The sequence below is a fragment of the Macaca thibetana genome, chromosome 16, assembly GCF_024542745.1.
Source record: "Macaca thibetana thibetana isolate TM-01 chromosome 16, ASM2454274v1, whole genome shotgun sequence".
In the NCBI taxonomy this organism is placed as follows: Eukaryota; Metazoa; Chordata; class Mammalia; order Primates; family Cercopithecidae; genus Macaca; species Macaca thibetana.
In genome coordinates, this window is record NC_065593.1 from 20,309,038 (window position 1) to 20,324,465 (window position 15,428).

At 52.3% G+C, this 15,428-nt stretch overlaps 2 protein-coding genes across 6 annotated transcripts in view; one reads left to right on the forward strand and one right to left on the reverse strand.

Annotated features, from left to right (window-relative positions):
• ABR (ABR activator of RhoGEF and GTPase) overlaps window positions 1-3,997 on the forward strand; it is a 230,897-nt gene extending 226,900 nt beyond the window's left edge. For all 5 annotated transcript variants that reach the window (XM_050763519.1, XM_050763522.1, XM_050763520.1 and 2 more), the window contains 2 exons: window positions 235-382; window positions 1,098-3,997. In XM_050763519.1, the coding sequence (XP_050619476.1) occupies window positions 235-382; window positions 1,098-1,187 (238 nt within the window). In that variant the 3' untranslated portion in view covers window positions 1,188-3,997. The remainder of the gene's footprint in view (window positions 1-234; window positions 383-1,097) is intronic.
• A 1,864-nt stretch (window positions 3,998-5,861) lies between these two features.
• On the reverse strand, window positions 5,862-11,829 carry TIMM22 (translocase of inner mitochondrial membrane 22). The gene is made up of 4 exons (XM_050763597.1): window positions 11,562-11,829; window positions 8,606-8,802; window positions 7,972-8,044; window positions 5,862-6,488 (listed from the first exon to the last, which is right to left on the reverse strand). Exons 1-4 carry the CDS (start codon window positions 11,797-11,799, stop codon window positions 6,412-6,414), a joined length of 585 nt encoding a protein of 194 aa, XP_050619554.1. The 5' UTR covers window positions 11,800-11,829; the 3' UTR covers window positions 5,862-6,411.
• Between the last annotated feature and the right edge of the window lie 3,599 nt (window positions 11,830-15,428).

Below are 15,428 nucleotides of genomic sequence, written 5' to 3' on the forward strand. Positions count from 1 at the left end.
CAGTTCGGGAGGGCCCAGCAGCTGGAGATGTCAGCACAGAACCCGGCACCTGGCTGGGCCCTGCTCTCCTGGATGAGTCCCCTTCCCCCGGGGGAGGTCCCCACTCCTAGGAGAGGGAGATGGTGACCCCCGTCCAGGAGTCGTTCAGGAGCTCCTACAGCGAGGGCCGAGTGTCCCGGCGTCCGAGTGGCCGCGGAGAAAGGGCTTCTTTCTTCCCCGAAATCTTCTTTTTAGGGTTGCCGAGAAGGAGCCCATCAACAAAATGTCACTTCACAACCTGGCTACCGTGTTTGGACCCACGTTACTGAGACCCTCAGAAGTGGAGAGCAAAGCACACGTCACCTCGGCTGCCGACATCTGGTCTCACGACGTCATGGCACAGGTACCCCGGCCCCCCAGCACCGCCCAGGCCCGTGGCTGGCAGAGGGTGACTCTGGTCCCATGACGTCATGGCACGGGTACCCCGGCCCCCCAGTACCGCCCAGGCCCATGGCTGGCAGAGGGTGAGACAAGCCCCCTCAGGAGGAGAGAGAACAGCTCAGTCTCCACGCCTCTTCCCTCATGGGAAGCTCGGTTGATGGGCTGTGGGGTGTCACCAGGGAGGCAGGACTGCAGACACTTCTGCCCCTCCCAGGCCAAAACAAATGCGTGAACCTAGACCAGGGCCCAGAGAATGTCTGTCCCAGATGCCGGCTGCATTCTCAGGAGGGCCTCGGTCTCAGAAAGCAAGCCCGGGGGTGGGGGAGATGCTGGGTCCTTGTCCTCACACATGGAAGCTCTGAGGTTGCTTCCAAGGGCAGGAGGCCTCCCTGGGATTCCTGCAAGACCCAGAGCGGGGGTCAGACTGTGGCCGCCTCAGGACAGAGCGGAAGCCTATGGCCAGGTTGGGGAAGCGGCCCCAGGCCCCCGCAACCCTCTGCCCTGTAGCGCCTTCCACGGCTGCAGAAAGGCAAACACCTGGACTGCCCAGGAAGGGGGGTGGCCAGAGCCAGTCTAGGGAGTGGGAGGGGCAACACAGGCTGGAGCCAGCAAGGACCACGTCTTCGCGCACGGCCAAGGCCAGGGAGCCCAGCCTCTGCCTTCCTGTCTCCCCACAGGTCCAGGTCCTCCTCTACTACCTGCAGCACCCCCCCATTTCCTTCGCAGAACTCAAGCGGAACACACTGTACTTCTCCACCGACGTGTAGCCCGAGGCAGGGTGGCTGCGGTGAGGGGTGGAGCCAGCCCCTCCAGCCCGGGGCCCAGCCCAGACTTGAAAGACTGCAATAGAAAACTCCCAAACCCAGCGCTCCAGACTCGAGGGAAGCCAGCTTCCGAGAACTGGAATGCGTCCGTCTTTTGTGCCACCTTGTACAAAGCCGGCTGCCCAGCCCCAGCCTCACCACCGCCTCCCACCTCCTGCCCTCTGTACCTCTAGTTGTGTCTGATGCTCCGTGCTGTTCGGGAATTGTTTCATGTACACTTGTCATGCGGAAAAGGTAGTGACCGGCCCGGCGTGGGCACACAGACAGCCTGCTTTGTTCCTTCATTTCCTCCAGCACTTTCTTTCCTCCTGAGTCCAGCCCAAGGCCTTTTATTTTGCGCTGTGTAACTGCTGCCAGCTTCTCTCTTGGCCCTGCTCCCAGATGGCGGTCTCCTGGCAGCCTCCCCTGTCTTCCTCCACCCGCTCTTCCTTCCCGGCCTGCCTGCATGCATGTGCACCCTCGGTCTTCGCTCCATCACCTTGAAAGCTCTGAAGAGGCCCCGGGTGGCGGGGACAGCGGTGGCCTGTTGGGTGCTGCCGTTTGCCGCTGCCGGCCTCTCCTCGACCTCCGCCTTTGGGAGCACACCTGCTTTGCCTTGCTGCCTGTGCAAATGCTGGACAAGGACATACACTCACACTCGTCCCCAGCTTAGCACAGAGCTGGAGCACCCATTTCTGGAATTTTCCGTTTGGGAATCTCCACTTCTGGGGTTTACCTGTTCAGCCTCCTGCCTATCAGTGAGGCATCTCTGACTGTTTCTTCTACTGCTTTTCAGTTCCCTTCCCTGCTGTTCTATTTCCTTTGAGTGTAAAGACTCACAAGTGACCTGCTATTGAGATAGCCAGAGGGTCAGGAGAGAGTGGAGGAGGAGGCAGTCAGCCTGCTGAGAAAACACCAAGGGCTGAAGTGGGGAGGAATGCACAAGCAGCGCTGGGTGTCCCGGGTCTCAGGTGGGGACGGGCTGAACAGGGGAGGTACGCACACGCAGCGTGTCCCGGGTCGCGGGTGGGACAGCTCTTAGGAGCAAGTTGTGGGGGCTTTTCGAGTGGGGCCAGGCTTCCTGGAGGGTGACTGATGTGGCTGAAGCAGGTGTCCAGGCAGGCAGGTTGCAGCCAGGAGGTCCCTGGGACCGCAGGACCTCGTGGTACTCTTGCCTTAGATTTTACACACTCTCCACAGCCAAGCACTGCCACGGGTCCTTCAGGACTTGGGAAGGAAAGGCACAGGCCCGCGGTGGCCAGCCATTGTGCTGCCACCCCAGCTTCTGGACGCAGCCTTTTGGGTAAACGCTGGGAACTCCAGAAGTTGTGGGGAGTCAGACAGCTGCCTCTCGGGGCTGGGTTCTGCTGGGGCCTCCTTGTTGGTGCTGTAGGCACCCACCAGGGAGTAGGGACCCGAAGCTTCCATTCCCAACTTGGAGACTTCCTAGGAAGGAGTGAGGTGTGTTCCCACCGCAGTTTCCCATACGAGCTGTGGCTGCCAGCCTCGGGCCTTCAGCCTAGGAGAGCACACTCGGCTCCAGGGGCTTGAGTTACAGCCACAGTTAAGCTGCTGGCTCTTCTGTGTGGCAGAGCGTCGTTTCTGGGCCCTCAGGACTGGGGAGCTCAGTTCCCATTCTTGTGCTCAGGGCTGAGTCTGAAAGAAGGGTGTGCTGGCCCTAACACTGTAGCACTTGCTCAGTGAGGGGCAGAGCCCTTTTGGATCCCATTTACTCCTGTTGCCTTGGGCAGAACAGTAAATATTCTGTGCACGGAGGAGACATGCCCAAGAGGAAGGAAGTCCTGACCATCAGCTGCCTGTAAGGAGCCCGTGCTCCGTGGAACAGGCAGCGAACTTGACTCTAAAGACCCAGCGCCTGGCCCTTCCTGAGGTCCCTGCCTGGCATCCGAGTGTCGGTGTGTGGCACAGAAGGCTCCTGCTTGCTTCCAAAGCGATGGACAGGAAGGGGCAGAGTGAGTCACGGCCCAGAGTGGGCACCTTCGCATCTCAGCCTCAGGGAGCCCCACGGCCCCAAGCTTGCTGAGGCAATATGAGAACAGGCTACGGGAAGGCTGCAAAGGCAGAGAAACGCAAAGGCTCATATTTATAAATCCCACCCCCAGAGCGGGGAGGGTCAGGTGCCTGACCTGGACTAAACTGCACCAAGCAAACACCCAGCGGGGTCTCCTGTGAGCTGGGACCGTGCAGCCCGGGACCTCCAGTCACTGCACCTCACGGGAGTCAGGAGCCGGGGACCGTGCAGCCCGGGACCTCCAGTCACTGCACCTCGCAGGAGTCAGGAGCCAGGGACCGTGCAGCCCGGGACCTCCAGTCACTGCACCTCGCAGGAGTCAGGAGCCGGGGACCGTGCAGCCCGGGACCTCCAGTCACTGCACCTCGCAGGAGTCAGGAGCCGGGGACCGTGCAGCCCGGGACCTCCAGTCACTGCATCTGGCAGGAGTCACGCTAAGGGTTCTCCTGTGAGCAGGGACTGTGCAGCCTGGAAGCTCTAGTCACTGTGCCCAGCAGGAGTCAGGCTAAGGAACCCCGGTCTGCCTGTCCTTGTTGGGCAATGGCTGATGGCTGCCAGTTTCTGCTGATACACAGGTAGGATGGGACCTGTCATGAATATCTGACTTTAATAAGTTGGTAAGGATATATTTTTTTGTCTATGTTCTGTTTCAACTTATGTAGATTATTATAAATTGATGTAAACCACGTGAGAGGAAAATGTTAATAAAAAAGGCAAAGCCCCAACATTTGCACAAAACTCAGCCCTGGTGTGTGGATGTTTGTGTTCACAGTGGTCCAGGGAAGCCACCAATCTAAATATTTAACTCCTCCAGCTGCATCCAGATGCGAGTTTCCAGGAATCTGTTTACCTAATTCACTCCCCTTGAGCCTCCCTGTGGCCCTTGGGGGCTGGGGCAGAGCTGCGGGGAGGTGGGCTTGAGCCCTCTCCTTGCTCTTCAGAAAGGCCTCCAGATCGGCCAGCATCCAGGCTGCTTCTGGCTCACCTTTGCCATGTGCTGCTACAGTACAAATGTCCCACCCGGGACCTGGCCATTGGTGTGCCTTGAAAGTGGCATGACGTTGTCCACTGGAGAGGAAGCATCTTCTTTGATGTAAACGCTTCTCTACACTTTCCTTCCAAGTGGCACATCTTTGAGGCAGCCTTTTGGTCTGATCTGCTTGTCAGAGAAGCTGGGTCTCCGAGGGCCTACCCTCCCTTTGGGTGAACCAGTGGCATGAATATCGGCTCCCACCAGCCGAAGCAACTGGACACTGAGTTTATTCTGAAGATCAGGAACAGATGTCTCTGAAAATTGCTGTTTGGTTTATGAGCTCATACTGGCTCCCCAGCCATCTAAAACAGGAAGCTATTCATCTCTCGAGCGAATAGGCGGTGTGGACAATGCTCGGCTTACGGAACCGATGGCTACTGACAGCCCTGGAGCTCATCTTTCCAGGCAGCATTTCTTGCATTTGCTCCCATGTGCTAGACTGAAAGATGGAAGATCCCAGGCCTCCTAGGACTTTGACAGGTACCAGGTAGAAGTGTCTGCCCTTGCTTCAGAGTGCCTGCAGGTGTCCTGTATTCAGGGACAGTAGAGGAAACAGTTTGTTCTGAGCTCTAGGGAATGCTCCAACTGGCCTAGTAGTGATGAAGCCTCCTAGCTGTGAGACTGGGAGGGGCATTATATAGAATTCACCGTAAAAGGACATGAGCCTTGAGCAGGAGCTCATATTCCAAGGAAATGGCAAACATGACCCAAGGAAGGTGTTACCAGCTGGGTTTGACATCACTCATGTGTACACACACACACTCGGGCCACCAGGCCATGTAAGCTGAGTCTGAACTCTGGTTAAGAGTGTGTGGGCTAGAAGATGGGGCAGATGAGGAAGGAGGCAGAAAAAGAAAGGGCAGAGGAATTAACTGTATTATAGGAAAAAGGAGACTCGTTACCACTGGCTGAAGGGGCCCAGAATTGTGTGGCCCCCACCAGGCTACCTGCCTGTGCCTCTCCCAAGAGCAAAGGCCTGACTCCATCAGTGCCGTCTCCCCCGCAGAGCACCAGGGTAAAGCAGCAGCAGTGCTGAAGCCCAACTGTAGACGGCTTTTTTTTTTGTTTTTAAACCCATGGCACACAACTAATCCAAGAAAAATACCACAAGGTCAAGTGGAAAACACGACATGTTAAAACACGTCCCTGACACTGGAGAACGAGGGTGGTGGTGAACTGCCCCTCAGCGACGTCTGATCTTGGCCAGTAGCTGCTGTGACCGAGTCACCAAGATGACCACAGCAGGGCCCTTCACGTGTGACCTCGAGCTCAGCCTGGTCCAGCAGTCACGCTGTGAAGCCAGTGTGTGCCTCTCGGCCAGCACAGGAGGCCCAACGAGTTCATGGATGGGATTTCAGTGCATCCCAGGAAGAGGCTGGGCTGGGCTTCTTGAGGCAGGCCCTGGCAGATGTAACAATCTTGGTGAGGGTGACAGTTCTCTAGCAACCCTGCCTCAGCCTCCCCATCCCCAGCCTCCTCGGAGCTTTGCCATTCTTTCCCTTCAGATGGTATCTCTGGGCCACCTGGCACTGTTTTTAGAATTAGGGAATTTGAAAATAGAAATAAACCAACCTTTTGAACTGTAAGGTGTGTGTGGCGGGGGGTGGGGGTGTATTTTTTTTAAAAAAAGGATGGCAGAACACAAAACAAGTGAGATAATTGGTTGGACGGCATCCATCCGCCTTGCCCTGCCCTGGTGTTCGAGACGGATAGTTGCACGGAGTTCCAAAGTAGAACAGCTTCCCGGGTGCCTGTAGAGACACTGCCACCTCTGTGCCCACAACACCAAACAACCTAGAGGGCCAGCTGTGGTCAGGCCTGAAGCTTTGGGGAGCTGAATTCCTATATGTCAACATCCTGTCTCCCGATCTGCTCTGAGAGAATCCGGCATGGGACGTCCTCTGTGAAGGTTGGCTGGAGTCCAGGAGCAGCCAAGTGTGGCTCCCCGAAGGCTGGAGGCAGAGAAGCCAGGCAGCTCCCTCAGAATACCAGTGACACGAGGGGAAACGAATGTCTTCAGGCCCTGAAGCCAGGCCCTGGTGTGGTCCGGACACTGTCCTCCAGAGAGCAGCCTGGGCTCACTCTGGAGAGTTGGCATCGTTCTTCCCCACGGGCAGTTACTCTCACCGGAGGTAATAATCAATCGCAGCAGAGAAAGCAGCAAAACCTCCACAACCAATGGCCCCAGCCTTTAAGCCAGCTGTCAAACAAACAGAAAGAACACGACCTGTGGTGAGTGACACCTGCTGGCTGAGGAGGCACTCGCGGAAAGTCTGCACACCCTCAGGTGCCATGAAACAAGCTTAAGCACCGCGAGTCATTCAAGCGATCACCGCTCCGGAAGACATCAGTGAAGCAGTGTATGTGATCTAACCCAGTGTGCTTTATCTAACTACATTTGTTTAGCTTTTCTCCTTCAAAGGGTATTTCTAGTCTTAGGGAAACAGCCCCTCACAGGCAGGAAACTGGTTAAGAGAAGCAGCCCTTGGAATCAAATGAAAGCATATGGCCTTGACCCTGGTTTGTTTACGGAATAAGTTCCTGGGAAGGTGATCAAAGCAGTCCTTGAGACAGCAGCGCTTCTCAGAGAGGCCCTGGCATAGCTGAGCCATGGGACGACCGGCAGAGAAGTTACTTGGTCAGTCATTAATGGTGCCTGAGGAGCAAAACCAGTTTCATGACAGCAAATCATCCTGTCCCTCAGAAGATGAGAAAACCAGCTTTTTGCTCTGGGTAAGTCAGGGCATGACAGATGGAAAGTGGCCCAGTGATAAAACACTGATGCTTCTAGGAAAGTCAAGTCACCAAGGCCCTCCCCCACACTCTGAACGGACATGCCAACAGGGAGAAGTGGCAGCAAATTGTTTTTTTTTTTCCTCTTTTTTTTTTTTTTTTTAGAGCTGATAATCTAATATTTCTAGAATATCTGTACTTAGCATTCAATGGGTAAAAATCAGAATCCCTGAGGGCAGAAAGATATTACTGTTATAATTTCTATCTAGAATTAAAACAGACAATTGTCTAGAATTATTGAGAAAAATGTTGGCCACATGTGGTGGCTCACGCCTGTAATCCCAGCACTTTGGGAGGCTGAGGCAGGCAGATCACGAGGTCAGGAGTTTGAGACCAGGTGAAATCCGGTCTCTACTAAAAAAATACCAAAAAAAAAACAAAAAACAAAAAAAAACAAAAAAAAAACCATTAGCCGAGCGTGGTGGCAGGTGCCTGTAATCCCAGCTACCTGGAAGGCTGAGGTAGGGGAATCACCTGAACCCAGGAGGTGGAGGTTGCAGTGAGCCAACATCATGCCACTGCACTCCAGCCTGGGCAACAGAGTGAGATTCGGTCTCTTTAAAAAAAAAAAAGTTACAACTGACAGGGATGCTGCTTGCATCTCGTGGGTAGAGGCCGGGGGTACTGCTAAACATCTCAGAATGCACAAAACAGACCCAATCCCAGCAAAGACTCATCTGGTCGAAAATGTCAATAGTGCCAACAATGAGAAACCCTAATCTAGATCCTAGCGAGTTTCCAAACCCGAGTTAACACAGAAACAAACATGATTTATTTGTCAGAGGGGAAGAAGATCAAGTGTCCCTGGAACACTCGTGTGTTTGGAAATGACAACCTCAGCACGTTGTCCAAGGCCACAAAGGAAAAGCATTCGAGAGCCGTTTACTAACCTCTGAAACCAATGGCTCCTCCAGTGATGCAGCCACTAATGACACTGTTCTTCCAATCCGATTTTCCCCGGTACTGTGGGCGGAGAAGTACATGTTAGAGCCAAACAAACAAGCCAAGCGGGACCATTAAGGAAGAATACACAGGGTTGCTAGTTAGCTCATTCAGTCCCTACCCAAAGGAAACCTAATCTTTCTCAAAGATACAGTTCATAAGTATACAGCGTGTGTGTGTGTATATATGTATATATACATACTGTGTGTATATATACGTGTGTATATATAGAGTATGTGTTCATAGATGCTTCCTGCAGGTGGCGCCGGAGTGCTGAAACCAAGTCCAGCATTTGAAATGTAATGAAAATTTCTTCAAGGGGCTCTCCAGTAAGTCTCATGTTTAAAATCATTAGCTACCTTCTAGCCTACAAAAAGTAAAATATAATGCAAGCCCATACTGTAAACACACACAAAGTCTGCATTAGAGACTATTTTATGGAAGTTCAACCTAGAACGTATCTGATGCTTCTGATCTGCTTTCTAGTAACAACTTTCAAATAACTTTTAAAGAGCAGTTTCTCTTTAAAAGTCATGAAATGGTGGCCCCAGCAAGGATTTCTCAGAAGGCAGAGACACTTACAGATTCTACCAAACACTCAGTACAAGAAAACATGGCTCCCACAATGGCAAAATTTTTGGCATAGGACATTCCTCTCTGCCCCATGTCTTTCAGAACTTCTTTCGCAGTCGGTGTACGGTAAGGATCCTTCGGGTCAAAGCCCACGTTCGTATCGATGCCAGCGGTAAACACCCCAAATGCACCTCCTAAGACAAATCCTAGAAGCAAACACAGAGATGAAGGTGTCTTTGGCATGTTTTCTGGATTACTGTATTGGGATCATCCTGGAAGGGCCATACTTTTGGATGACCACTGGTGCAAAGGACACCCCCCTCTTGCCACTCAAACTCTCCACTTGCCTGGTGGAGAGTTTTGCACAATCCAGGGTCTGTCTGACTGACATCATCTTCTCTGTCTCCTCTAGGATTTCTTCTTCCCTTCCCTAACATTTCTCAAGATTCCATCTTTAACCCTCTTATTCTCTCTACACTCTCATATGTAAACTAGTCACCCTCAAGTTCAGCTATCCACTTTGCAAATCACTCTCTTGGCCACTGTGACATTCACAGTAATGCTTTACTGAGCACCACATGCCAGATATGCCACAGCCTCATTCATTCTTCACAATAATCCAGTGAGACAGATGCTATTAGCCTCTCCTTTCTATAGATAAACTGAGGCTCAGAGAGGTTAAGCAACTTCTCCCAAGGCCACACAGCTACCTAATGGCAAATCCCACACTGTTTTCCACATCTGACCTTCCTGAGCCTGCTGGACATGTCCATGTGGATGCCCTCTCATGGCTTCATGGTCAATATGAGTTCAATACAATCATGGGCACCTCCCCTCCAGACTTTCCTGCCTACAGCTCCTTCCTTCCAGTCATGCCATCTCCAAACACTAGGAGCACCTCTGACGGCTTCTTTTACTTCCTCCTATAACCAGTCAGTCATGAAACACGGCAAAATCTTTCATCCTACTTTTGCAAGTCAAGTCCATCCCTGCCTACGTCCACAATTACCACCCCAGTCCGGGGCCTTCATCACTTCAACTGTGGAGCACTATGAAGACCCCATTCATCCTTTCAACAACTCTATCAGTGATTTATTAGGGTCAGGCGGAGTGAGGAGCAAACACCCAGTCCATGCCCTCATGAAGCTTCAGTCTCGCAAACTTCCTCTCTGGCCTTCTCATCTACAGATTTTTCTTTCCTTCACCAGACTCTATCCTAATTCACCATGTTCATTACCTCTTGTTACTCTTTGTAAAAAACATCAACTACTGCCCTAATGCCTGTAAGCGAAATGCCCAAATCTCCCCCCGACTCAACCCCAAACTTGAAATAACATTTCTCCTTTGCCTAAGTGTATTTTCTTCCTTTTTTTTTGAGATGGAGTCTCTGTTGCCAGGCTGGAGTGCAATGGCGTGATCTCGGCTCACTGCAACCTCCACCTCCTGGTTTCAAGCCATTCTTCTGCCTCAGCCTCCCGAGTAGCTGGGATTACAGGCACACACCACCATGCCCAGCTAATTTTTGTATTTTTAGTAGAGACGGGGTTTCACCATGTTGGCTAGGATGGTCTTGACCTCTTGACCTCGTAATCCGCCTGCCTTGGCCTCCCAAAGTGTTGGGATTACAGGCATGAGCCATGTGCCCAGTCCTTTTTTTTTTTTTTTTTTTTTTTTTTTTTTTTTTTTTGAGACAGGATCTTGCTCTGTCACCCAGGCTGGAGTGCGGTAACTCAATCACAGCTCACTGCAGCCTCAACCATCTGGGCTCAAGAGATCCTCCTGCCTCAGGCTCCCGAGTAGCTGGGCTCTCAGGTGCATACCAGCTAATTTTTGTATTTTTCGTAGAGATGGGGTTTTGCTATATTGGCCAGGCTGGTCTTGAACTCCTGGGATCAAGCGATCCACCTGCCTCAGCCTCCCAAAGAGCTGGGATTATACAGGAATGAGCCACCGCACCCACTCTGCCTACCTGTATTTTCTCAATCCTTCAAGACGCAGCTCCAGTCTCACCTATGGTCTTACTCAACAACAAAAAAAGACCTTTCTTCCTACTTCACTTGTTTTCATTGACATTCTCACTACATTCATTTCTTAAATGTCTTTCATTCTCAGTGAGACTTAAACTCATCTGCAAATGTAGCCAACCTATTTACCCTGCACACAGAAGGAATACCGTACATTCTCAAATCCCCAAAAAGCTTAAGGGAAACGTAGAAGGACAAGTGCAGACTTCGTCTCTCCTTGCTCGCTGCTGTCTAGTCACAGTGGTCTTTCAGTTTTCCAAACCTCAAGCAACCGCTGCCCTAGCGCCGTCTGCATGTGCGTTTCCATATGTCTGCATCATTCCTCTGCAGAGTTCCTGCTCGACATTCTTCTCCACATAGTATAATACGGCCCCGTGAAGACCAGGCTCTTGTCTCTCTCTCCTGGCACGTGATAGTTGCTTAGGAACGATTTGTTGAAGGATTTAAGAGAATGAGCGAATTCAAGGGAATGAACGGATGAATGAAGTCACCCATGTAATCACTTTTTTCTTTTCGAGATGGAGTCTCGCTCTGTCGCCCACGCTGGAGTGCAATGGCGCGATCTCGGCTCACTGCAACCTCCGCCTCCTGGGCTCAAGCGATTCTCCTGCCTCAGCCTCCCGAATAGCTGGGACTACAGGCGCCCACCACCATGCCCGGCTAATTTTTTATATTTTTAGTAGAAACAGGGTTTCACCGTGTGAGCCAGGATGTCATGTAATAACTTTTAGGCCCCAACCACAGCAATTTTCTGATGCAATTTTCATCAAGAAAGCTGAGCTGAGGGGGCAGGAGAGGTGACGTTCACGGAACGAGGTGGGGGTGTGGTCAAGGTCAAGGCCCGCAGTCCCTCGCCTCCCAGGCGCGTGGTCTTCTCTGCAGAGATCCCCACTGCCGTCCAGGCCCTCAGCCTCCCAAGCATCCCACTCGCCCGGCCTCACCTCCCACGCAGGCCAGCGCAGCCTTGAAGGCACAGCTTTCCATCACCTTCTCGATCATCTTCTGCTCCTCACTCTTGGCTGGACTTGGGATCCCGCCCAGGCTCCCAGGCTCCAGGAGCCGGGGCTGACGCTTGTCACCCACCAGGTACTGCAGGAGAAGGCTGTACTGCAGCGGAGCTTCGGCGGAACCCGCTGCCTCAGGGGCCGAAGCCCCGGCATTGGAGGCGGCCGCCGCCATGACAGTCGCTGCCCAAGCAACCCTCGCGTCCTTCCCCCCGCAGCAGATTCGACAAGCGTCACGCTGCGAGCCCTGACACTAGCCACCGTCTGTAACGGCAGATTCGCAGCAAGAGGAAGCCGCGGCCGCAAGAGACGTCGTGCGCGCATCAGCGACAGCGCTATCGTGTTTCCAAAAAGAAAGCCTCTTGTGAAAATGGAATTGGGCTTGAACAGCTTTCCCCATGTCACAGACAAACGAGATTCAGATTCACCAGAAAGCGCCCACACGGTCGGGGCTGCAGCGCGGTGAGTACAGAGATTTGTAGTTCCAATCCGACATCCAACTACATTTCCCAGGAAGCGTTGCGCGTGCTCTCGCGTCTCGGCCCCGCGCGGGGCTCCTACGCGCTGCTGAGGGGAGCGAGGAGCGGCCGCGCGCTCCGGGGCTGCCGTGCTCCGGATCGCCGGGAGGGGGCGCGCGAGCATTCTCGCTGCCCTTTCCGCCTCCTGCTGTCATCGGGCGAGGAGGGGTTAAATCCTGTGGTCCCGGAAGGTGCGGTGAGGGCTGGACGCTTTGTAGACACGCGTGAACGTGTGCTGGAAATGCTTGGACCGGGCGCGGGGGCTCACGCTTGTCTTCCAGCACTTTGGGAGCCGAGAGCGGTGGATCATGAGGTCAGGAGTTCGAGACCAGCCTGACCAACATGGTGAAACCCCATCTCTACTAAAAATACAAAAAAAAAAAAAAAAAAAAAAAATTAGCTGGGCATGGTGGTGCATGCCTGTATTCCCAGCTACTTGAGAGGCTGAGGCAGGAGACCCCGTCTCTACTAAAAATACAAAAATTAGCCAGATGGTGGCAGGCGCCTGTAATCTCAGTTACTTGGGAGGCTGAGACAGGAGAATCACTTAAACCCGGGAGGTGGAGGTTGCAGTGAGCCAAGATCGCGCCGTCCTGCTCCAGCCTGGGCGACAAGAGCAAGACTCGGTCTAAAAAAAAAAAAAAAAAATCCTAACTTATAGCATTTGCTGACTTGAGTGGTGTCAATATCCCCATAGTGGCTGATTTCAAACTACCAAGCAAGGTCATCAGTCAGAATTGGGAAGACTCACAGCAGTATGTGGTTAGACAATGTTTCTATCACACAGATACAATCTATGGAAATAACCTCAACAGCATAGATAGGAGTACGGTGTAGTAAAACTTTTAGGAGGTGGTGAGTTTTGAGCACACATTACCTGGTTTTAGTGTAATTTGATTATAAATGTATAAAATGTAATTTTTAATAACAACTATGCTTAACAATCAGCTAAAAAACTGATAATTTATTGCCTTACTTTTAAAAATTATTCTTTTGAGACAGAGTCTTGCTCTGTCACCCAGGCTGGAGTGCCGTGGCACAATCTCGGCTCACTGCAACCTCCACCTCCTGGGTTCAAACAGTTCTCTGCCTCAGGCTCCCCAGTAGCTGGGATTACAGGGACCTGCCACCACACCCGGCTAATTTTTATATTTTTAGTAGAGATGGGATTTCACCATGTTTGCCAGGCTGGTCTTGAACTCCTGACCTCATGATCCACCCCCCTCGGCCTCCCAAAGTGCTGGGACAACAGGCATGAGCCGAGAATGTAATGTTTAATAATAACTGTACTTAACCAGCTCAAAAACTCCTGATAATGTATTGCCTTAATTTTTTAAATTATTCTTTTGAGACAGAGTCTTGCTCTTGTCACCCAGGTTGGAGTGCCGTGGTGCAATCTCGGCTTACTGCAACCTTCACCTCCCAGGTTTGAGCGATTCTCCTGCCTCAGCCTACTGAGTAGCGGGGATTACAGGTGTGTGCCACCACGTCTGGCTAATTTTTGTATTTTTAGTAGAGACGGGGTTTCACCATGTTGGTCAGGCTGGTCTTGAACTCCTGATCTCAGGTGATCCACCCACCTTGGCCTCCCAAAGTGCTGGGATTGCAGGCGAGAGTCACCGCTCCTGGCCAGTTAGGGCCTTTTTGTTATTGTTGTTAAACATTTGCCGTTATACCACTGCACTGCAAGCATATTTTGGGAACCAAGAACACGTTCTCCTCTTTGAGGAATCCAGAATCGGGGCCTGGAGGCAGGGAAATTGGGAATGGATTTCTGGTCGTATCCAGGAAAATCCTAGAGGACGTTGGAGGAAGGTTTTCAGTCCCAAGAATGCTAACACTTTGGCATCATTGTGCACTCCTGGTATGAACAAAATGTGGCCTGAGAACACCTCTGGGCATTTAAGCCCACTTTTTGCTAATGGCCCGAAGGCAGTGCCGTAGCAAGCATCTGCTTACTTGGGCCACGGGCTCTCAGAAGATGTTGATCAAAAAAGATTCCTTTGCTGGGCATGGTGGCTCACACCTGTAATCCCAGCACTTCGGGAGGCTGAGGCAGGAAAATTGCTTGAGTCTGGAAGGCTGGGACTGCAGTGGGTCATGATCGTGCCACTGTACTCCAGCATGGTAATGGAACCAGACCCTGTCCAAAAGAAAAAAAAGATTCCTCTAAGTAAACAGTGGTCGTTTTATTCAGAAGGCTGAAACACAATTTCCATCAAGAGCTGCGAAAGGACTGGGGTCTTCCATAGCCCAGGAGCCTCACAGATATGTGTGAGTTGTAAGAGGAAGTGAAGTGTCCTCTTAAGGACATTGGCCGGGCGTGGGGGCTCACGCCTGTCATTCCAGCACTTTGGGAGGCTGAAGCGGGCGGGTCACAAGGTCAAAAGATAGACACCAGCCTGGCCAACATGGTGAAACCCCATCTCTACTAAAAATACAAAAATTAGCTGGGCATGGTGGCCGCACACCTGTAGTCCCAGCTACTCGGGAGGCTGAGGGAGGAGAACCGCTTGAACCCACGAGGCGGAGGCTGCAGTGAGCCGAGATGGCACCACTGCACTCCAGCCTGGAGACAGAGCGAGACTCCATCTCAAAAAAAAAAAGTTGGGGGGGTGTCTTTGGGTACCTAGAGAAGAAATGGGTGGGACCTAATGAGCCTTACTGGAAGCCATACTTTTGGGACACGTTGCCCCAGATCAGGATGGAATACCCCACCCGGCAAAAATGGAGACCAGACAGCTGCACAGGCTCATGTGGGGGTGGAGTGGCTCTTAGCTTTTCTCTCTGAAGTCACTTTCCCCGCAAGAGGACATTTATTGTCTGGGCTGGTGTGACAGATGGGATAAGGCTTGACGCTGCTGGCTGCAACAGATGGAAACAAGGCAGGGGGCGTGGGGCCTCCAGCCATGAGTCGTGGGGTCCCATGGGCAGCCAGCGATAAACAGCACCCCAGGCTCCGGATGGAGTCCCCCAGGCCCAGCCCTGAGCACCATCGGTCCCCGCCTTCTGTCTCCACAGTGAAGGTCATGTAACAGCATCGTCTGTTCATCTTCATAAATAGAGTATTGGCCAGGCGAGGGCTGGGCTTCCTGCAGGTCCCTGAGACTGCCCCAAACCATCACTGAGAACCAGGTGGTTAAGCTGCTGAGTGCAGAGTTAGTTTCTGACTAAGGTCTGAGGTGGGTGTGTACATTTTGGATTTCCCAGGTGATGCTGCTGCTGGTTGGGGACCACATTTTTTTTTTTTTCTTTTTTCTGAGATGGACTCTCGCTCTGTCGCCCA